This window comes from Chelonoidis abingdonii, chromosome 3 (genome assembly GCF_003597395.2).
Source record: "Chelonoidis abingdonii isolate Lonesome George chromosome 3, CheloAbing_2.0, whole genome shotgun sequence".
In the NCBI taxonomy this organism is placed as follows: Eukaryota; Metazoa; Chordata; order Testudines; family Testudinidae; genus Chelonoidis; species Chelonoidis abingdonii.
The window spans coordinates 972578-993901 of record NC_133771.1 but is presented as its reverse complement, the minus strand read 5'-3'; the positions used below and the strand labels follow the sequence as shown (position 1 = coordinate 993901).

General features: G+C 58.5%; 2 protein-coding genes across 3 annotated transcripts in view; both read right to left on the bottom strand.

Moving 5' to 3' along the window:
• Nucleotides 1-1287: 1287 nt before the first annotated feature.
• On the bottom strand, nt 1288-11290 carry DNAJC5G (DnaJ heat shock protein family (Hsp40) member C5 gamma). Of its 2 annotated transcripts, none has more exons than XM_032775223.2 (5): nt 11212-11290; nt 9067-9185; nt 8479-8692; nt 6460-6613; nt 1288-4885 (listed from the first exon to the last, which is right to left on the bottom strand). In XM_032775223.2, exons 2-5 carry the CDS (start codon nt 9177-9179, stop codon nt 4797-4799), a joined length of 570 nt encoding a protein of 189 aa, XP_032631114.1. In that variant the 5' UTR covers nt 9180-9185; nt 11212-11290; the 3' UTR covers nt 1288-4796. The 2 variants fall into 2 exon arrangements, with proteins under 2 accessions (XP_032631114.1, XP_032631115.1); XM_032775224.2 differs by lacking the exon at nt 11212-11290 and adding an exon at nt 10082-10221.
• A 2250-nt stretch (nt 11291-13540) lies between these two features.
• LOC116821807 (uridine-cytidine kinase-like 1) overlaps nt 13541-21324 on the bottom strand; it is a 20462-nt gene continuing 12678 nt past the window's right edge. The window contains exons 8-14 of the mRNA XM_075063510.1: nt 19453-19551; nt 18053-18146; nt 17281-17343; nt 16638-16760; nt 16360-16467; nt 15558-15714; nt 13541-15328 (exon numbers count right to left, since the gene is read on the bottom strand). Of these exons, the coding sequence (XP_074919611.1) occupies nt 15255-15328; nt 15558-15714; nt 16360-16467; nt 16638-16760; nt 17281-17343; nt 18053-18146; nt 19453-19551 (718 nt within the window). The 3' untranslated portion in view covers nt 13541-15254. The remainder of the gene's footprint in view (nt 15329-15557; nt 15715-16359; nt 16468-16637; nt 16761-17280; nt 17344-18052; nt 18147-19452; nt 19552-21324) is intronic.

Below are 21324 nucleotides of genomic sequence, written 5' to 3'. Positions count from 1 at the left end.
TACAACAGTGGTCAAGGCCAGGTGCTTCAGAGGGAATGAACAGAACAGGGAATCATCAAGTGATCCATCCCTGTTGCCCATTCCCAGCTTCTGGCAAACAGGCTAGGGACACTCAGAGCATGGTGTTGCATCCTCCCCATTCCTGGCTAATAGCCACAGATGGACCTGTTCTCCAGGAATTTATCTAGTTCTTTTTTAATCCTGTTATAGTTTTGGTCTTCACAGCATCCCCTGGCAAAGAGTTCCCTGGGTTGACTTTATATTGTGTGAAGAAATACTTCCTTTGTGTTTTTTAAAACCTGCTGCCTATTAATTTCATTGGGTGACTGCTAGTTCTTGTGTTATGTGAAGGATTAAAATAACATTTCCTTATTCACTTTCTTCACACCAGTCAAGATTTTTATAGACCTCTATCATATCCCCTTAGTCATCTCTTTTCTAAGCTGAAAATTCCCAGTCATTTTAATCTCTCCTCCTGTTTCATACCCCTGATCATTTTAGTTGCCCATCTCTGTACCTTTTCCAATTCCAATATATATTTTTAGGATGGGTGACCAGATCTGCACACAGTATTCAAGGTGTGCACGTACCATGGATTTATATAGAGGCAATATGATATTTTCTGTCTTATTATCTATCCCTTTCTTAATGATTCCCAACATTCTGTTTGCTTTTTTGACTGCTGCTGCACATTGAGTGGATGTTTTCAGAGAACTATCCACAATGACTCCAAGATCTCTTTCTTGAGTGGTAAACAGCTAATTTAGATGCCATCATTTTATATGTTATAGTTGGGATTATGTTTTCCAATGTGCATTACTTTGCATTTATCAACATTTGAATTTCATCTGCCATTTTCTTGCCCAGTCACCCAGTTTTGTGAGATCCCTTTGTAGCTCTTCACAGGCTGCCTGGGACTTAACTATCTTGAATAGTTTTGTATCATCTGCAAATTTTGCCACCTCACTGTTTACCCATTTTTCCAGATGAATATGTTGAACAGTACTGGTCCCAGCGCTGACCCGTCAAGGACACCACTATTTCTCTCTCTCTCCATTCTGAAAACTGATAATTTATTCCCACCCTTTGTTTCCCACCTTCTAACCAGTTACGGATCCGTGAGAGGACTGCCCTCTTATCCCACGATAGCTCACTTTTCAAAAGTCAATTTAAATTAAATACATTTTTTTAATTTTTTCTTTTTTTTTTTAGAAATCTAGATCTGCTTTGTGTTTTGGCGTAACTTGCATTATTCTTACGTTAAAAATGCATAATCCTAACAAAACATTTACTTTATTCATTTCTTTTATTTATCTCATTGGTCCTAACACCCCCCCTGTAAATTTGAACACCTCCCCTAATTTCAATTCCTGGGGAAACCACTGCCTGGGAGAGACTCGGCCACTCTGCAGGGATCCCTACACCCGCCAGTGCCTGCAGTGACACCAGGCGGCCTTTCCCCAGAGCCGGTCTTGGGCCCCTGGGCACAGACTGGGGAGCTCTCAGGTTAAGTTACAGTCTAGCCAGCCAAGCTGTTGTGGGCTCCACTTTTGCCCCCTCCCCCTCGAATGTCTGTCCATCCCAGGCAGCCCTAGGTCTCACTAAAGGCCAGCTCCTGTACCAGCCATAGGTCAGTCCCCAGCCCCACTTGCTGGAGCTTGTTCAGTCCTGGGGGCTCCCACTGTTCAGCCGGATCCTCACTGGAGCTGAGGTGAGGGCAGCCTGGCCATAACACCCTGACACACCCCTCCTGCTCTGCCCAGGGGCATTTAATCCCTCTGCCCCCTGGCAGCAGCCCCCACCCAGGAAGTCTCGCCAGGCTCAGCCTTCAGGAAAGCATTGCAAGAAATTCCCACTTTGTTGCAGGGGGCCTGGTGTGCTGCGTTGTGGGAGGGGGGACCCGAGGTTGGTGTGGTGCCACTGGTGGGGCACGGGGGCTGGCCTGACATGGTACAATTGGTGGAGGCGTCTTTGAACCACCTGGTACTAAGAAAGGCCAACAAACCTGGCCCTATGGGTTGGGGGAGGGGCTCCCTCCTGAATGACACAGAGCTGAACTGGTTAAAGGGCCAGGTCACCCCCTGGCCTGGTCGGTCCTTGCCTGGTCTCTGCTACCAGCATGTGACACTGACTGGCCCCTCCCACAGAGCGTACTCCATGGCCTCTCTGCCCCACAGGCTGACAAGCACTGGGGAATGCACTGCCCCTGCCCAGCCATGCCCTGGCACCCCCACCTGCCCAGCTGATTCCAGCCCACAGGCCAGGGGAGAGGGCAGCCTGAGCAGACAATTAACCCTTGGCACACCGAGCAGCCCCAGAAGTCATCTGTGCCCTGGCAGGGCAGCAGCCTCCATCCACTGCCCCCTCCCCACACAGCACCTGCGACGGAGGGCAGCCAGAGACAGCTGGGGGACAAGCATTGGTGGCTCCAGCTCACAGCAACTCCCTTGGGAGCAGAGGCCTGGGCAGGTGTCTTCCCCAGGCCCATCTCCACACAGGGGAGGAACCTGGACTTGGGGGGTGGGAGTTAACCACCCTCCACGGGAGGTGCAGTGCAGGGAGCAGCTGCATGGTGGGGTGCGAGGGTCTGTATGTGATTCCAAGGGCCTTCTGCCCTGCCCCAGGCCCATTCAGCCTCTAGGGTAAGGTCATACTCCACTCCCAGCTCTGCCAGGTGCCGCCCCCCCTTGGCACAGCACAGTGGGAGCTGCTGCCCAGGAGAGCCAGGAGGCAGCATCCAGCAGGCCAGGGGCACTTGGCTGTAACCCCTCCACTCTGAGGTCAGCCAGGCGCTGAGGGCTGGACACAGGAGGTGTTGGGGGACACTCCAGGCCAGCTGATGTGGGGGGCACAATGGGCCCTTCCAGCTGGACTCCACCTCCATCCCACCTGGACCCCAGCCAATGACACCCCAGCTGACCCCCCCCGCAGCACTGCCATAATGATCTACATGCCATGGCCCCTCTTGACTTCAGCAGAGGGATGGGACCCCATGCCCTCCCCAAAGAGCCCCACAGCTCACAGCTGCATTGCCTCTCCCCTCTAGGGAGCAGCCCCAGGCTGCAGGATGGCAACCCCTCTCTGGCCACAGGCGCATAGACACAGGGGGGCAATGCCTTGGGCAGGGAGTCCTAAGCTGGGTTCACACCCCTCCCTGAGCCAGGCCATCTAGACTTCCCCCACCCACCCAAGGAGGAGCAGTGCGATACCACTAGCCTCACACCCAGCAGCTTGGGACAGCCGAGAGTGGCACAGCGGGTGCTGCTAGGCGAGCCCAGCCCCAGCTGTTAGCAGACAGCCTCAGAGCCCAGGGTGCCCTTGTCCTGGCTCTCTCCTCACCCCACGCAGCATGCAGTGGCAGGAAGTTCTGCAGGCAAGTTATAGGTTCTAAGAGAACTAGGCAGCTTTGGCTCTCTTCACAGGGACGCTTGGATTGCCCGGTGGGCTCACTCCTTCCTCCATGCTCAAGCCAGGCTGCAGTGCAGCTGCCAGGGGCTGAGGGCTGAGCAAGGACCCTGCCCCTGCTCTGCCAGGCTCCTAGGGAGGTGGCCACAGGCAGCAGACGCTGAGGTCCAGCCATGTCCCTCCCCCTCTCTGGTCCCTCACTGTCCAGCTGACAGCCCCTGCAGGGAAGGCTCCCGCCCAGCTGTGACCACGCACCCTTCACTGGCTCTCAGCACACAGTAATGCAACAGCGCTAGAGCGGCTGGGCCTCTGGTGCTGGGGCCAGTCCTGGGACACGGGCGAGAGGAGCTGCACACAGCCTGTCTCTGGACACACTCCTGAGGACATAGCCTGGAGCAAGGCTGGGCAGGGAGCTGGCCGCACAGGTGCAAGTCATGGACTCAGAGCGGTGCTGGCAGGGCAAAGACCATGGTGAGAGACAAGCCCCCAAGCAGCCTTTAATGGTGCCACCAAATCCAGACAACAGGTTCCTTTATTGCCCTGACACACCACCCCAGTGGGCCCCAGGGCGCTGGCAGAGACACCCATGAGGCTCAGACACAGTGACTGAGGTTGTCTGTGCCACATGGAGGCCAGGCCAGGAGGGCTGAGGGAGGGGGTGCTGCCTCCTGGGGGGGGAGGGCAGCAAGCCACAGTGCAAGTAGGCAGTGAGTGCACTGTCTGCCAGGACCACACCCAGCCTGCCAGGACCACGCCTGGCCAGAGAGCTGTGTTTGGCACCCAACACAGGGAAGGAACAGGCCCTTGGAAGCAGCAGGGTGCCCAGCAGGCTCAGCCTGCAGCTGCCCCATCTCCACGGGCTAGTTACAGTGGGGTTGGTCTCATTTGCCTCCAGGCTGCATGGCTGGGGCACAAGCTTGTGCTTCTCAGGCCAGGGCCTGTGAGCTGGGCGTCCGCACAGCTGTAAACACTGGGTCGTGGGGGGAGGGGCCCGGCTGGGGAGAGCCAGGCGGGTGCTGGTGCTGGGTGACCGGCCGAGGCAGGGATGGGGGCTGCGCAGCAGTGCAGCCTTCTGTGGGGAGGTTACCCAGGGGTTTCCAGTCTCAGGTTCCTTGTGCAGCAATGCCAGCGCAGGGAGCCTGGCCAGTCAGCAGGCTGCTGCAGCAGCCAGAGAAATCACAGCATGAGGAGCCTTGGGCAGGCGCAGGAGCGAGTCCTTGCAGGAACAGCCACCCCACAGGCATTGCCAGTTTACCTGAGATTCAAGGCGCAGCCAAGTGGCCTGGCTGCCCCCAGCACAGGGGCCAAGAACCCAGGCAGCGGCAGTTCCAGAGGGGTTCCCACCCAGAGTCCAGGCGAGGGGACAGGCAGTCAGCAGGTCGAAGTCGGCCTCATGCGTCAGTCCTGAGGCTGGCATCTGGCATCGGCTCCTCTCCAGCTGCTGCAGGCAGGGGCTGCACCACAATGGGTGTCTGGGTGTCTGAGGGGCAACAGGCTCAGTGGAGGGGCAGGGTATTCAGGGGTCTCAGAGCACCCCTACTTCCAACCGGGATCCCCCCAACCCCACACCAGGCTACCTGCTTGGCACAACCTGGCAGCCACAGGGCTCCGGACAGCTGTTCCAGGCTCCAAGAGGATGCAGGCCCCAGCGAGGTGAGAGCCATGGAGCAGGGTATGGACTTGGCCAGCCCAAATGGCTATTATTGGCCCACAACTGTGGGCAAAGATGGTGGGGTACTGGCAGTGAGGGAGAGCTGGGGGAGCCCAGGCTGGGCAGGTGGGAGGGGAGGTGGGGGGGGGAAGACCAGGCTGGGGGGCTGGGAGCAAAGAGTGGGTTTGGGGGTCAAGGGAGCTGTAAGTGCTTCCCTGACACACTGAAAGGCTCCTCCAAGCCAGGAGTTACCACAAATCCTGTGGGTCCGTGACAAAGGGCCACCCACAGCAGGCACCCGGAGCGCCCCATCAGCTGACGGGCAGGCGTAGCAGCCATGCCCCCTCCCTCCATGCCTGTCTGGGACCCCAAGGGCACGCAGGCAGGGGAGACTGTGGCCGGGCAGGGCCTGGGGGATGCGGGCTGGTGAGTCCCAGGGCGGCCTTGCTCCAAGCGTAGGGACAAGACAACCACCTTGTGCTGGGGCCCCACCCCAGCCACTCGGAGCACTGTCACCCAGCCTCCCGGACATCAGCTCAGCCAACAGCAGGACTTCCCCACCCTCTCGCTCTGGCCAACAGCAGGGAGGACTCAGCCCCATGCTGGAGGGCAGGGTCCCCCCAGCTGCACACAGTAGGAGCAACAGCAGGACTGGGCCTGTCAGGCGAGGCAGCAGGGCAGGCCCCAGGGATGCTCAGCTCCCTCCGGGCACCTGGATCCCAGCCGTTGTCTGCTCTGCCCTACACCCTGCTCACAAACAGCCCTGGTGCCAGGACCGACTGCAGGCTCAGCTAAGCCCCTGCTCCCACATGGGCTGCTAGGCAGGGGGCAGGATAGCACAATCCCCCAAGAGCTCCAAGCACTAGGCCCAGCACTGCCTGTCCCAGCCCAGAGGGGACCCCAGGGTGTCAGCGACCCCACTTCCCTCCATTCCCAGCACAGGCGTTGGCGGGGAGCGGGGGGCTTCTTACCAGTCCCCTCTCCCTGGTGCCAGCTCCCAGGCCCCACCGCAGCCCCTGGGATGGGCCAGCCCAAGCCAGCCACAGGCTTGTGTAGAGACAGAGCAGGGCAGGGCAAACGAGAGATCTGCCCAGAGTTCACAGCAAGCTGTGGCAGAGCTGGGAGCCTAGGCTGGAGCCCAGTACTGCCCGCTCCACTAGCTCCTGCTCTTGCTATCATCCGCCCAGTGCCTGCCCCATGCTGCCCACCCCTGGTGCTGGCCATGTGCCTGCAGCCTCCTGCCCCAACCCCCCCACTTACCCTCACTGCCTTGGGCTCAATCGTGCATCTGCCCTGGGGGTTCCCTGCCCCACTCAGAGTGAGGCTTGGACAAAGAGCAGGTCCCAGGCTGAGCTGGGCTCCTCTCTGGCAGCAGGAGCGCGGGCAGGGCAACTCCCCCTCACCTTCAGCCTCAGCTTGGATCTGCGCCTCCAGGTCCTCGGGGTTGACGTATTTGTAGGAGTCCTCGTCCTCAGGTGGACGGCACTTCCCGCAGCAGAAACAGCAACAGCAGCAGCAGCAGCAGCAGGTGAAGATGCCACAGCACACGGCCAAGGCCTGCATGGGAGGGAGCAGCCAGGTCATCGACTCCGAGGGGCTGCGAGAGGCCTCCCAGTCCAGTGCCCCGCACCGAGGCAGGACTAAGGATTCTCTGACCAGCCCTGACAGGGGTGCGTCCAAGCAGCTCTGAAAAATCTCCAGTGACCGAGGTTCCACAGCCTCCCTGGGCAATTTGTTCCAAGACTTAACCACCCTGAAGTTAGGACGTTTTCCCCTAATGTCCAACCTAAACCGCCCTTGCTGCAATTGAAGCTCATTGCTTGCTCAGGGGTTAAGGAAAATAATTTACCTCCCTCCTCTTTATAACAACTGTTTATGTGCCTGAAGACTTATTCCCCCACAATCTTCTCTTTGCCAAACTGAACAAACCAATTTTTCAATTCTTCCTGGAAGGTCATGCTTTCCTGGCCTATAATCGTTTGTGCTGCTCTTCTCTGGACTTTCTCCAGTGTGTCCAGTTCAGGAAAGATGTGGACAAAATATTCCAGCTGAGGCCATATCAGGGTGCAGTAGAGCGGAAGAATCACTTTTCCTGTTTTGCTTCCAACACTCCTGCTAATACAGCCCAGACTGATGTTCACTTTTTATGCAACAGTGTTACACTCTTCATTCACATTTAGCTGTGATCCACTATCACAGATCCCTTTCCACAGTACCCTTTCTAGGCAGTCATTGCCTGTGTGTATGGGTGCAACCGATCGTTCCTTCCTGAGTGGAGGACTTTGCATTTGTCCTGATTGAATTTCATCCTATTTACTTCAGACCATTTCTCCAGCTTGTCCAGATCATTTTAAATTTTAATCCTGTTCTCCAAAGCACTCGCAACCCCTCCCAGCTTAGTAGCGTCTGCAAACTTCGTAAGTGTGCTCTCAATGCCATTATCTAAACCACTGATGAAGACATAGAATGGAAGTAGCCCCAGGACAGATCCCTGCGGGACCCCACTGGATGTGCCCTTCTAGCTGACTGTGAACCACCGATAATGACTCTCTGGGAACGAGTATCAGAGGGGTAGCCGTGTTAGTCTGCGTCTGACGAAGTGGGTATTCACCCACGAAAGCTCACGCTCCAAAACGTCTGTTAGTCTATAAGGTACCACAGGATTCTCTGCTGCTTCCTCTGGGACCAGTTTTGCACCTACCTTACAGTAGGCTACATTTCCCTAGTTTGTTTATGAGACAGTCTCATCTCTCAACTTCAGTAAGGCTCTTATCCCATCTCCCACTTCCCCCTAGCCACAAGGCTTGTTACTCTGTCAAAGGAGGATATTATGTTGGTTTGCCACGATTTGTTCTTGACAAATACACGTTCGCTGTCATTTATCACCTTATTATCTTGTAAGTCTTTACAAATACATTGTTTGAGTATTTGCTCCACTATCTTTCCAGCTACCAAAGCTAAACTGACTGGTCTGTAATGTCCTGGTTTGTCCTTGTTCCCGTTTAGTGATAAGGGCTATATTTGCCCTTTGCCAGCCCTCTGGGATCTGGCTTCCGGAGTTCTCAAAGATAAGCACTAACGGCCCAGAGGTCTCGTCAGCCAGTACCTTAAGTATTCTAAGATATATTTTATCAGACCCTACCGACTTGAAGACACCTAACTTGTCTATGTAATTCTTAGCTTAGCCTCAGATCCTGCCCCATTTACACCGATGGTCAGTCTTACTGTGAACTCCCACCTCTGCCACAATGGGGCACCCAGTTGGGTTGGGGCACCCAGAGCCTAGGAGACCTCTCTGCATCACCCCACCTGGCAGCCTAAGCCACGTGGCTGGAGCAGCCAGTGCTGGAGAGTGGCCCATGGTGTCTCCGTGGGAGCCCGACAGGTGCACAGAACAGACCAAGCAAGCAGCAGGCACTCACCTTGAACCACCACTTGGACATAAGGAAGTAGTACTTGACACTCTCCTCGCCAAACTGCTCCGCCACGTAGAGCCCCATGGAGCCATACTCATCATAGATCTGCCGCTTGTTCTCATCATTCAGCGTCGCGTTCGCATTGTTGATCTCCTTGAACTTCTCCACTGCCTCGGGATTCTCAGGGTTCTTGTCCGGGTGGTACTTCAGGGCCAGTTTCCTGCATGGTGCAGAGGAGCAGCAGGGCTGAGGAGACGTCCCAAGCCGCCCGCCCAGATCTCAGGGGGGCACCCAGAGAATCCTCCTTCCCTTTTCCCTGGGGCTGGGAGACCTTGAGCTACTTGGTATGGCCCTGCCCCATGCTGGGGGCAGGAGGACCCTTGGCACAGGAGGGCATGGTGTAACTCCACCCTGCAGTTCCAGGGTGTGCATTCCTCTCCAGACACAGGGCCAGAGCCCAGCAGGTGTGCGGAAGCACTTGCCTGCATGGTTGGCCGGGCTATCCCTGCCCCACAGGTCCAGCAGCAGAGGTGCAGCCACAAAGGGCCCGTGGGAGAGGCTGGGGTCACTGGGCCCAACAGGTGGGTTCTCTACCTGTATGCCTTCTTGATCTCCTCTGAAGAAGCCCCCTTCTCCAGGCCCAGGACTCTGTACAAACTCTCCCCAGCCCGGGACATTTTCCGCTGGAGTCGGCCGGGTTCCGCCATGTTGCTCTGTATTGGAGGGGAAATGGGAGGTGTAAGTAAACAGGCCCATGCCCTGCAAGCTGCAGCCACCAGTCTGCGGGCAGAACTAGTGAGGACACGGGGAGCTGGGCGCAGGGGCTGGCACGCCAGCTATTCCAGCTCCCTAGAGCAAGCAGCGGGGCATCTGCTGGCCAGGATCCTGTCACCCACTGCAGGGCCATCCAGGCAGGCAGCAGGGCACAGCTGCCTAGAGGGTTCCCCTCCCATCACAGGGCCCACTGAGCAGAGCCCCCCGGGGGATTATGAAACCATGCAGACAGCAGCTCTCCAGCAGAGGGCCAAGCCCAGCGCTCACAATGCCAGCGAGGAAGTAGGGAAAGGCAGATTTCCGGCAGGCCCCGCATGCACACCTGGCCTGGGTCTCCCATACGCAAGGCCAGGCCAGGCCGGCAGTGCCTACCGCTCCCTCCATACTAAACTTGGACACTGGATACAAGGCCACATCAGTGCCAGGTGCAGCAAAGCAGACCAGCACCATGGGCCCCAGCAGCCTGGGGCGAGCCTGCCACCTGCGCAGACCCTCGTCCTGGGGCAGTGGTACCCTCTGGCAGGTCACTCGCAGCAGCTGCTCTGCCTCCCCTTCACCCTCATGAGTCAGGGCTGCCAATGGCCAGCACTGCCCCCTCCTGGCCACAGGACCCACAGCCTGGGGTGGACCAGAGTACTCCCAGATACACGCCAGCGCAGCACGCCCCACTCCCAGCCATGCACTAACTGCAGACATCGAAGTGCATCTGCCCACACAGTCACCCCCAAACCCTCAGTCTGCAGCTTGTCAGAGCTTTGGGCTTCTCTCATCCTGCAAGCTCCCAAAAAGGGAACAAGAGCTCAGGAGCAGGACGGGACCAGGACACAGCACTTACCTAGCTGAGAATCCAGGCTCACCCGGCAGCAGGAATGAGGAAGTGAAACAAGGCAGGGCAAAAACTGGCCAGACAAGGACGAGACACAGCCCAGCAACCAGCCTGCCCACCACCCAAGGGAGGGCACAGACAGCCCAGAAACCAGCGTACCCATGAGGAGGGGAGGCAGGAGGACACAGCCCAGAAACCAACCCATCCACTGCCAGCACCCACCTGCCCAAGCCCCAAGGGTGGGCACAGACAGCCCAGAAACCAGTCTGCCCACTGCCAGCCCCTGCCTGGCTAGCAATACGGCCCCATGGATGTGACCGAGCTCTGGGGCTGGATCCCCGGCTTAGGGGAATCACTTCCTGCTCTGAGCCCCAGCCCAGCCGGGCTTGCTCTCACTGACCGGCTGCAGGGCGGGAGCGTGGGGAGCAGGGCTCCCACAGGCTTGGCAAGCTTTGAGACGGCCCCACGTTAATCCCACGACGCAGCCAGGGAGTCTGGGCCCCGGGTGACTCTGAGCAACGCCCTGCCAGTGCGGGGCCCGATTCAGACAGGTTCCATGGGGCGCTGGCGGGGAGGACTTTCAAAGAAACACGTGGGGCTCGGAGTCCTTGGCGGCACTTCGGGGGTGGGTCCCTCCCTGGCTCCAGGCCCTCAGCAGCACTGAAGGACCCGCTGCCCAAGCGTGGCCGGAGACCCGGCGTGGGCGCTGGGCCCGCCGCTGACGCGCCGCCGGGTGAGTACGATGGAAAAGGCGCCTCCAGCCGGGGCAGGGATTGTGGAAGAGGCCTGGCGCCGCCCCGCGCACAGCAGCAGCAGGCCCCACGCAGCGCCCGGCCCCGGCCCCGGCGCCCCGGAGCCGCCAAGGCCCGGTCCCCCCCCGGCCCGGCCGGCTGCGATGGCTGCGGGGGGCACGCAGAGCCCAGCGCAAGCGGATCCCAGACCGGCAAGCGGGCTGCGGGCGCGCCCGGAGCGGCTCCCGGACTCTGCTCCCCGGCCGCGGGCACGCGGGGCACCGGGCCCCGCCCCGCAGCCCTGAGTCGGGGCCCGGCCTCGCCCGTCTGTCTTGTCTGTCGCGGGGAGTTCCGCAGGCAGCGGCGGCGGCGGCCGCACAGCGCCCCGCCCCCGGCGCGTCTCTTCACCGGCGGCTCCGCGGCCCGCGCAGCTTCGCCACCGACCCGGTGGAACCAGGACCCCCGCCGCCGTCACGACTGCGCATGCGCAGTCCGAGCCCTGCGCACGCACCTTAACCCTGGCCGGCCCTGCGCATTGTGCAGATCCTTGTACAGCGATGAACGGGCGCAGCCGTGGGGCCGGCCCCCCGCAGAGACACCACTCCCAGCATGCCCCGCTCCCTTCCAGAGACACAACTCGGCATGCCCGCGCCCTTCCAGGGACACCAACTCCAGCATGCCCCGCTCCCTTCCAGAGACACAACCTCCCAGCATTGCCCCGCTCCCTTCCAGAGACACAACTCCCAGCATGCCCGCTCCCTTCCAGAGACACCAACTCCCAGCATGCCCCCGCTCCCTTCCAGAGACACCAACTCCAGCATGCCCCGCTCCGTTCCAAATACACCACTCCACCTCCCTCAGAGAACTCCCAGCATGCCCCGCCGTCCCTTCCAGAGCACCAATCCCAGCATGCCCCAGCTTCCCTTCCAGAGACACAACTCCAGCATGCCCCCGCTCCCTTCCAGATACACCAACTCCCAGCATGCCCCGCTCCCTTCCAGATCCAACTCCCAGCATGCCCCCGCTCCTTCCAGATACACCAAATCCAGCATGCCCCCGCTCCCTTCCAGATACACCAACTCCCCAGCATGCCCGCTCCCTTCCAGGGACACCAACTCCCAGCATGCCCCGCTCCCTTCCAGACACAAATCCCAGCATGCCCGCTCCCTTCCAGGGACCAACTCCAGCATGCCCGCTCCTTCCAGGAGACACAACTCCCAGCATGCCCCGCTCCCTTCCAGGACACACCTCCCAGCATGCCCCGCTCCCTTCCAGAGACACCAACTCCCAGCATGCCCCCGCTCCCTTCCAGAGACACCAACTCCCAGCGATCCCCGCTCCGTTCCAAATACACCAACTCCCAGCATGCCCCGCTCCCTTCCAGAGGACACTACTCCCAGCATGCCCCCGCTCCCTTCCAGATACACCAACTCCCAGCATGCCCCGCTCCCTTCCAGGGACACCAACTCCCAGCATGCCCCGCTCCCTTCCAGACACAAATCCCAGCATGCCCGCTCCCTTCCAGATACACCAACTCCCAGCATGCCCCCGCTCCCTTCCAGGGACACCAACTCCCAGCATGCCCCGCTCCCTTCCAGACACAAATCCCAGCATGCCCCGCTCCCTTCCAGAATACACCAACTCCCAGCATGCCCCGCTCCCTTCCAGACACAACTCCCAGCATGCCCGCTCCCTTCCAGATACACCACTCCCAGCATGCCCCTGCTCCCTTCCAGATACACCAACTCCCAGCATGCCCCGCTCCCTTCCAGGACACCAACTCCCAGCATGCCCCGCTCCCTTCCAGAGACACAACTCCCAGCATGCTCCAGTCCCTTCCAGAGCACAACTCCCAGCATGCCCCAGCTCCCTTCCAGAGACACAAATCCCAGCATGCCCCGCTCCCTAATCCAGATACACCAACTTCCCAGCATTGCCCCGCCTCCGTTTCCGTGGACACAACTCCCGCATGCCGCGCTCCGTTCCAAATACCCAAACTGCCCAAGCAGTGCCCCGCTCCTTCCAGAGACACTACTCCCCGCATGCCCCGCTCCCTTCCGAGACACACTCCCAGCATGCTCCCCAGGTTCCTTTCCCGATCACCAACTCCCAGATGCCCCAGCTCCCTTCCAAGGACCCATCCCAGCATGCCACCGCTTCCCTTCAGGAGACACAAACTCCAGATCCCCCGTCCTCCAGAGACACCAACTCCCAGCATTGCCCCGCTCCCTTCAGAGGCACACTCCAGCAATGCCCCGCTCCCTTCCAGAACACACCTCCAGCATGCCCCGCTCCATTCCAAAGACACAACTCCCGCATGCCCCGCTCCGTCCAAATACACCACTCCCGCATGCCCCGCTCCCTTCCAGAGACACACTCCCAGATGCCCCGCTCCCTTCCAGATACACCAACTCCCAGCATGCCCCGCTCCCTTCCAGAGACAACTCCCAGCATGCTCCAGTCCCTTCCAGATACACCAACTCCCAGCATGCTCTGGTCCCTTCCAGATACACCAACTCCCAGCATGCCCCACTCCCTTCCAGAGACACAACTCCCAACATGCCCCGCTCCCTTCCAGAGACACAACTCCCAACATGCCCCGCTCCCTTCCAGAGACACAACTCCCAGCATGCTCCGGTCCCTTCCAGATACACCGACTCCCAGCATGCCCCACTCCCCTGCTCGTTGATTGCCCTCACCATAGAGCCCACATGCAGAAAGGAGGCGCGCAAGGAAATCCTGGGAGACCCTTTATTAGTGTGTACAAAACGAAGGCAGCCATGTACAGTATTGCAAAGGCAGAGCAGGTGGGTGCCCAGTCCCAGGGCTGACAAAGAACCACTTGCAGGAACCAAGCACTAGGGGCATCTGCCACTTCCCGGGCATGTCAAGCGGGCCCAGGAAATCTTGCAGACGCCTCGGATGCCCTTACCAGTCTCAGTAAAGGGCCAAGAAAAGCATGCCCCACCAACGTGCTGCTGGCGCCATTCCTGGGCCCTGGGCCCAGAGCCCCAGCGAGGCACAAGGCAGCCCCTGGCTTCTAGCACTGTGCATGGCAATGGGAGACTCCCCTGAAACCAGCTCTCCAAAGAGAAGGAAATCCTCTTGTCCCAGTCTGTGGTCCTGATTTCCTGTGCACTGAAGTAATGGATGAGCCAGCGCTGGTGTGGCAGCAATCTCCCCATGCCCCGGGCACAGAGGCAGCATTGTGGGAAGGGGCTCAGACAGGGGGCTGCTGAAACACATTGAGACCTCCTTGCCACACTCCCTCTTGGAGCAGCTTCTGCAGCAGGTAGCTGTCCTGCCCTGAGCACGAGACAGGAGTCAAGGAAGGAGCTTAGGGTCTCCTCCCAAGCCCACACCCGCATAAGGATGAACTGCAATCCCCCACCTGCCTCCCAGACAGGCTGAGCATCTCCACCAGAGCAGCAGAGCGGCCCTGGCCACCCACCTGTGGCCAGTGACCCACAGAAAAGGGAGCTACCAGACTCACTAACCTGGCCCATGGCTGGAATGCCCGCTGTGGAAGGTGAGGGGCACCTCCTATTCTGCACAAGTCCTAGTTCCCTGCCAGCACCAGACTGCTCCAGGCTAAACAGCCCCAGGGCCCTGCCCCACATACAGGACTATAACAATGTTTAAAAGGGAACTGGATAAATTCATGGTGGCTAAGTCCACAAATGGCTATTAGCCAGGGTGAGTAAAGAATGGTGTCCCTAGCCTCTGTTCATCAGAGGATGGAGATGGATGGCAGGAGAGAGATCACTTGATCATTGCCTGTTGGCTTCATTCCCTCTGGGGCACCTGGCATTGGCCACTGTCGATAGGCAGATACTGGGCTAGATGGACCTTTGGTCTGACCCGGTACAGCCGTTCTTATGTTCTGTACTATCAGGGCACTGAGGTGGGAGGGGAGAAGAGTAGAGCTGCAGGTTGAGGGAGATGGGGCTGTTCCCTTCCATTTGATCCTTTGTCCCTGACAATTTTTCAAGTAGCTGGCCCCTGAGCCGGAACATGGGGGGAGTAACTGCTCAGAGCAAATAAACATATAGAGCCTGCCCCACCCAGTGCATGGGCCTCACCTTCTATGCCATAGGGAGAGTCTCTTACAACCTCCACCACTCCACATGCACCCACATCCATGTGGGGCCACAGGGAGAATCTGATCCTCCCTCCGCCCGCCCACCCACCCGTGGGGGGCACAAGGAGTGTGTGCCCAGCATGCGGACACCAGGCCACAGGCAGTCTCTGCCCTGCACATACACTGGAGGGCGCTGGTGGGCAGTTTCCAAATGGCTGCCTGCCTGACAGCGTGTGGTCCAGAGGGAAGTAGCATCCCACTAAGTTCCACAGGGCCTGTGAGGCCAGCCGGGGGGAGCAGAAGGGCAAGGCTGGAGGGAGGGAAAGAGGGAGGAGGCAGGGAGGCCATTGCGCAAGGCAAGGAGGCCAGCTCAGTAGTCCGTGCTCTCACTTTCACACCAGGCGGAGGGGGCATCAGTACCAAAGTACCTGTCTCCAAAGTTACCTAGACACAAAAGCAACACGGTAAGGCGACCAGCAGCAGCACCACACCCTCTCCCCCGAGGCAGCCCCAGGAGAATGAAACCCTGCCTCACATCAATCCCCCCGTCTGCAGCCCAGTCCGGCCCTGCTGGGAGCACAGCTGTCTCGGGCCAAGGAAGGGCACCGTAGGGCCTGCTCTGAGCGGCCACAGGCAGTCGCCCAAGCCAGGCTGTGCTCCCCGGCCCCCTTACCGATGCCAGGGATGATGTGGAATTCCTCATTGACCCTCTTGTCCACAGCTGTAGTGATGATGTGGACACGGGGGAAGGCGTAGGCCACGGAGTGAACCCCCATCTCTGCCATCAGCAGGGACAGCAGGAAGATCTTCTCCTCATGAACATCGTGATCCTGCAGCACAGACAGTGCTGAGCAGTCTGGCCCCAGAGTGAAGTGTAATGGGCGGCAGGTGGAGCCCCCTTCCAGGAGGCTAGGGCCCCAGCCCTGCCCCTTCTGCCCAAGCACCCCCACGGCCAGAGGAGCACCGGGCCGCCCCAAGCCCACTCCCCCATCCTCCTCCCCTGCCAGGAGCCCTGAACCCACCCTCTCCATCGGGAGCCCTGGGCCGGCCCCAGCCACACTGCACCTCCCCTTCTGAGACGCCCTGCTGGAAAAGCAAAGATCCTCCTTAAGACTGAGTTTTTTCTATGCCCCGTGCAGGTTCCAGGATGGCTAAGGAGGTGGTATCTGCCACTCCAGGAGATTACTGATGAACTGGGGAAGTTAACTAGTACATACCATATCCTCAACCACCTCAATATCTGCCTGGCGCAGAATAAGAAGCAAAAACTTACTCCACGCAAACCGCCAAAACCTGCAACCCAGCGGCAGCGGCTAGGCCAGGGGAGGCTTACTCTATTATACCACCATCTATGGCCAAGTGCCCCATGCTCTCAGAGTAGTAGCCTCACTCCTTCCATGCTGGAAACCTCAGCCTACACTCCCCAGGCAGCCCGCCCCGATTCCCAGAGGGCTGGGCCAGCCTGGCAGGCTCACCAGCAGGACACGCACGGCCATCATGGCTGCAGCCCCCGTGGACACGGTGCTGTCCATCAGGATGACATAATCTTCACTGATCTCCTTGGGGAGCCGCAGATAGTGAAGCTGAAGAGAGATGGGGGACAGGGCTTATGAAGGAGTCAAGTGCGATGCCCTGAGCCCGCCCCCCACGCAGCCCCTTGTGCAGCCCCCCAAGTGGAGCAGGGTGGCTGCTGAGAGCACAAGCACTCTGTGGACTCTGGGGGCAGAGAAGGGACGGACAGGGCAACGCTCACCTCAGGTTCCCCTGTGTCGTGGTTGGTCTGGATCAGAATCTTGCCCAGTCGAATGTCTTTGCAGACAGCAGTGAGCGCCTGCTCCATGGTCTCCCCTGCCCGCAGGATGGACACACCTGTGATCTGGTGCAGAGGGAAGACGACAGACACCTTAGATTGGACTGGACATGCAGCTACCCCGAGGGGGCAGCGACCGCCTCCTGCCTCTCAGACCCCCCCTCCCCACCCCAAGCAGCACTTCCCTCTCTGTCCCCTGCCTCCTTACACTGGGGTAGCACCTCCCAACAGCCCCCCAGCCCTCACACTGGGGCAAGGAACCCCCAGTCACCCTTCCTATTCCCCAAAGCAGTCTGGGAAGCCGTGCATTTCCCTCCTGGAGCCCAAAGGGGGTGTTGTCCTAGATGGGTGGATAGACGTTTCTCTGGTCCTCATCAGCCCGGGACCTGAGAGCCTCACCATCTTCTCCCAATCCTGCCTCGCTGCACAGGACAGGGAGAACTGACCTCGCAGAAGCTAAGTGACTGGCCCGAGGTCACACAGGCAGTCTGTGCAGAGCAGGGAATGGGACCAGCTCTCCCCAGGGCAGGGCCATGGAATGGCCACCCTTCCTCCAAGAGTTCGGGGTGGACCTGGCCAGTCTCACCCGCTGCCTGTGGAACCGCTTCCCTTCATACATGGTCCCCTGAGGCGTCTCCACAGTCACTGGCTGCAGGAGAAGAGCAGGTCATTAATGTGGGGGCAGACCCTGAGCCAGGCTGCGGCATGACGCAGCAATTTCGTCCAGACAGCGTGAGAGCAGGTAGCAAAGGGCAGGGCCTGGGCCTTACATGGCAGGTGGAGGCAGGTCACCAGGAAGGGGCAGGGCCTGTACCGTGACTGGCAGGCAGAAAGGGTGGGGCCTATACCTTGAGTGGCAGGCAGGAGGGGCAGGGCCTTTACCTTGAGTGACAGGTAGGAGGGGCAGTCACTGGGGAAGGGGCACAGCCTGTACCATGAGTAGCGGGCAGGAAGGGCAGGGCCTGTACCATGAGTGGCAGGCAGGAGGGGCGGGGCCTGTACCATGAGTGGCGGGCAGGAGGGGCAGGTCACTGGGGAAGGGGCAGGGCCTGTACCATAAGTGACACGCAGGAGGGGCAGGGCCTGTACCATGAGTGGCAGGTAGCAGAGGCAGGTCACCCAGGAAGGGGCAGTACCTTTACTGTAAGCAGGAGGAAGAGGGGCAGGGCCTGTAGCATGAATGGCAGGCAGGAGGGGTGGGGCCTGTACCATGAGTGGCAGGCAGGAAAGGCCAGTCACCAAGGAAAGGGCAGGGCCTGTAGTGACAGTGGCAGGCAGAAGGGGCAGGGCCTATAGCATGAGTGGCAGCCAGGAGGGGCAGGTCACCAGGGAAAGGGCAGGGCCTACAGGTCACATACTTTGAGTGGCAGGAAGGAGAGGGCATGTTCAATCAGCAGCCTCATCAGGCGCTTGGAATAGAAGATGAATTCGTCTCTGGTTGTGTCCTTGTTCCTGTGGGACCAGTGACAGAGATAAGAGCAAACTCTAGGCCCTGGGGCCCCTAACTCCCCCCACTCCAATGGCACCCCAATTCCAGCCCCATCCCACGGGCAGGAGACTACAGTGCAGGGGAGTGGATGGGGGCAGAGCAGGCATATTGGGGAAAATATCTCGTCACTCTCCAGACTGAGCCAGGTTCTCCCAGACGGCTGCCAGGGTAGATCCATGCACGCCCTGCACCGGGGCCTGTCACCTCTCCCATCGGCATAGAGGGGACCTAGCCATCACCTCCCCTCTAGGGAAAATAAGGGAAGAACTGATATGGGAGTCATTTAATAAAGAATGGCATTAATTATATTCCTCTCCTTTTCAATCACCGTGGATTTATGGAAATAGTTTGATAGGATCTCTCTCTTTCGGATGAGTTTACAAGTTTGGCTGATAAAGGTATCAGTGGTGATGTGATAGACATAGATTTCTGTAAGACATTTGACTTGGTACCACGTGACACTAACTAAAATGATACATATTCAAAATCGCACACGGTAAGTGGATTAAAAGCTAGCTGACAAGTCTCAAAATAACACTGTAAACAGGGAATCATCCTCAAGAGAGTGCTCCTAGTGAGGTCCCACAGGGATCTGTTCTTGGGCCCTCTGAAAGAAAACAAAACCAACCCTGATAAAGATTGGGGATGTGGTAAATAATGAAGAGGACAGGTCATACAGAGAGCCAGATCACTCTTTTAATATGGCTAGATGTAAATGTATAGCCCTAGGAACAAAGAATGCAGCTGATACTCAGCACAGGGGACACAGTTATTTTATGAACGATTTGGGAGTGGGGATGGATAATCAGCTCAACGTGAGCTCCTCCTGTAATGCTGTGGCCGAAAGAGCTAATCTCAGCCTTGGATGCATAAATGGGGACTCTCAAGTAGGAGTCAAAAGGTTATTTTACCTCTGTATTTGGCACCGATGGACACCCTGCAGCAAAGGGAACCAGGGCCAAAGGAAGCCCATGTTTGAGAGACTTTGTCAACCACATCTCAAGGGTGGGGCGGGGGGGGGGGGGGCTTGATTTGAAATAGGCCTGTCAGAGTGAGTTACTGGAAAAGTCAGAAGAGAAACTGAGGCAGGGGGACAGGAGTGCTCCAGGACTACAACTAGGCCAGCCCCACTCCCCGCCCCAGGGGAGAGGGCGGGCGGGCGGAGGAGAGGACAGGCGTGGGGGGAAAGGAGAGGCTGCCCCCAGGGGGAGGGGACAGGAGAGAAGGAGAGGCATGCCTCCAGACACAGCAGTCGGGAGGACACAGTACCTGATGATGGTGTGCATGCCACGCACCTGCGGCGTGCTCTCGAGGACACTCAGCGACTTGGGCAGCGGCTGCCCTTGGTGGGCAGAGGCCAGGGCCGCTCTGCAGAGATAAACAAGTGAGTGTGGCTCTGCCAGGCATTGGCACAGGCATGCACGCACCAGTAGCACATGCAGGAACGTGCCGGTGGCCCTGCCAGCTCCACTACATTCACTATCCCGCGGGCACGTGTGTGTCTGATACCTGCACGGCAGCACTGTCCGCCAGGAGGCTGCCAGGCAGTCCCATGCCCTGCTCCTGGGGCTCCCTCCAAACATAGGGCACAGACCCCCAGCTGCATGGGGTGGGGGGGGACACGTAGACACTTGCTCTGGCACACCAGGGAGGGCCCCACCTCCAAGGAGCTGGACTAGCAATGGCAGTGAAGCTGCAGTAGCCTGGGAGGTGTTGCAGGCTAGCCCCACCCGCCGGGAACCTGGTACATACTTATCACTCAAGCGAGTTGTGATCTAGCTAGATTGACACTAATTTAGACAGAAGTTAACGCAGATGCAGCCGCCCCATGCAGTACAGACAGCCCTTAAGGGCCTACTGTGACAAGGGAATTGTAAGAGCTGTTCTGAAGCCTCGCCGTGCACTGTTACTCACTGGGGAAAAGGGATGACGTTGGCTCCCAGGGCAGGCTAAGAGACCTAGGTGGGTGTCATCTCCCCATCTGGGTGGAATGAACGGAATCATCACCAAACCAGCTGACACCTCCCAGATCAAGAAGGGGGCCAGAGAGAAGACCAGCTCCGATGACTCCTCTCAGCAAGGAGGCTGAGCCGAGAACAAATGACTGGTGAGAGCTGGGATGGGTGCTGGCTTCTGGAAGAAACGCTCTCCCCTAGGAACTGTCGATCTAACTTCTGTCACTCAGGGGTGTGAAAACGCCACCCCCCGCACAACGCACTTTACAGGCGCTGGTCAGCGGGAGACACTCTCCCACCACCATCGCTTCCACCTCTTGCCAAGGTGCAGTAATTACCCCAATCAGAGAGCGCTCACCCGCTGGCATAGCGCGCCTCCACCAGATGTGCTGCAGGCTGGGCCATGTGGCGCTTCTGGTGCAGACTAGCCGTGACTGAGGAGGTCACACTTAGGCAGCTGCAGCATATTGAGCATAGACAAGCCCTTGCAGTAGCAGCTCAGTGCAGACACTCCGAAAGGACGCGGTGTCGATAATCCACGTCCCCAGAAGGCAGGAGCTAGGTCGATGGAAGAATTCTTCTGTCAACCTAGCGCTGTCTAGATGGGGACTTAGGTCAGCTCAACTATGCCACTTCCGGGGGGGGGGGGATTTTCACGCTCCTGAGCAACATAGTTACACTGACCCAATTTAAACCGGGAGTGAGGGGAGGGGGAGGCACTCGAGTTCACTGCAGCTTGGCTGGGCTCTGCACTGACTACCATGGTCCATGCTTCAAGCTTCTCCTCTCTGGGCTCAGTCAGAACTCCCCTGTTTAAAGCAGCTGTGAGTGTCACTGCAAATACCCAGCGAGGTGGCTGGATCGCTGCAAGTAGACAAGTCTCTACTCGGATGGTGTGACGTTATGAGTGTAATATAATATCTGAAAGATGATAGGGCCAGAAAGAGTTAATTAACTGACCTGACCCATGGGTGAACCTTAAGGACTGGTTAGGAAGATATGTAAATGATAGAGCTTTGAAATGCAAGTCTGCATTGTTAGAGGTAGAAGGGGAGGTGTTTGCTCAGGTCTTGGGATGTCAGCAAACAAGTCTTGTCTATTGCTATAGTTTTAATTCAAAGATCAAAAAAGGAATATTAGCATTTAAGATGATACTTGAGTGAAATAGTGTTATTGTCTATGTGTC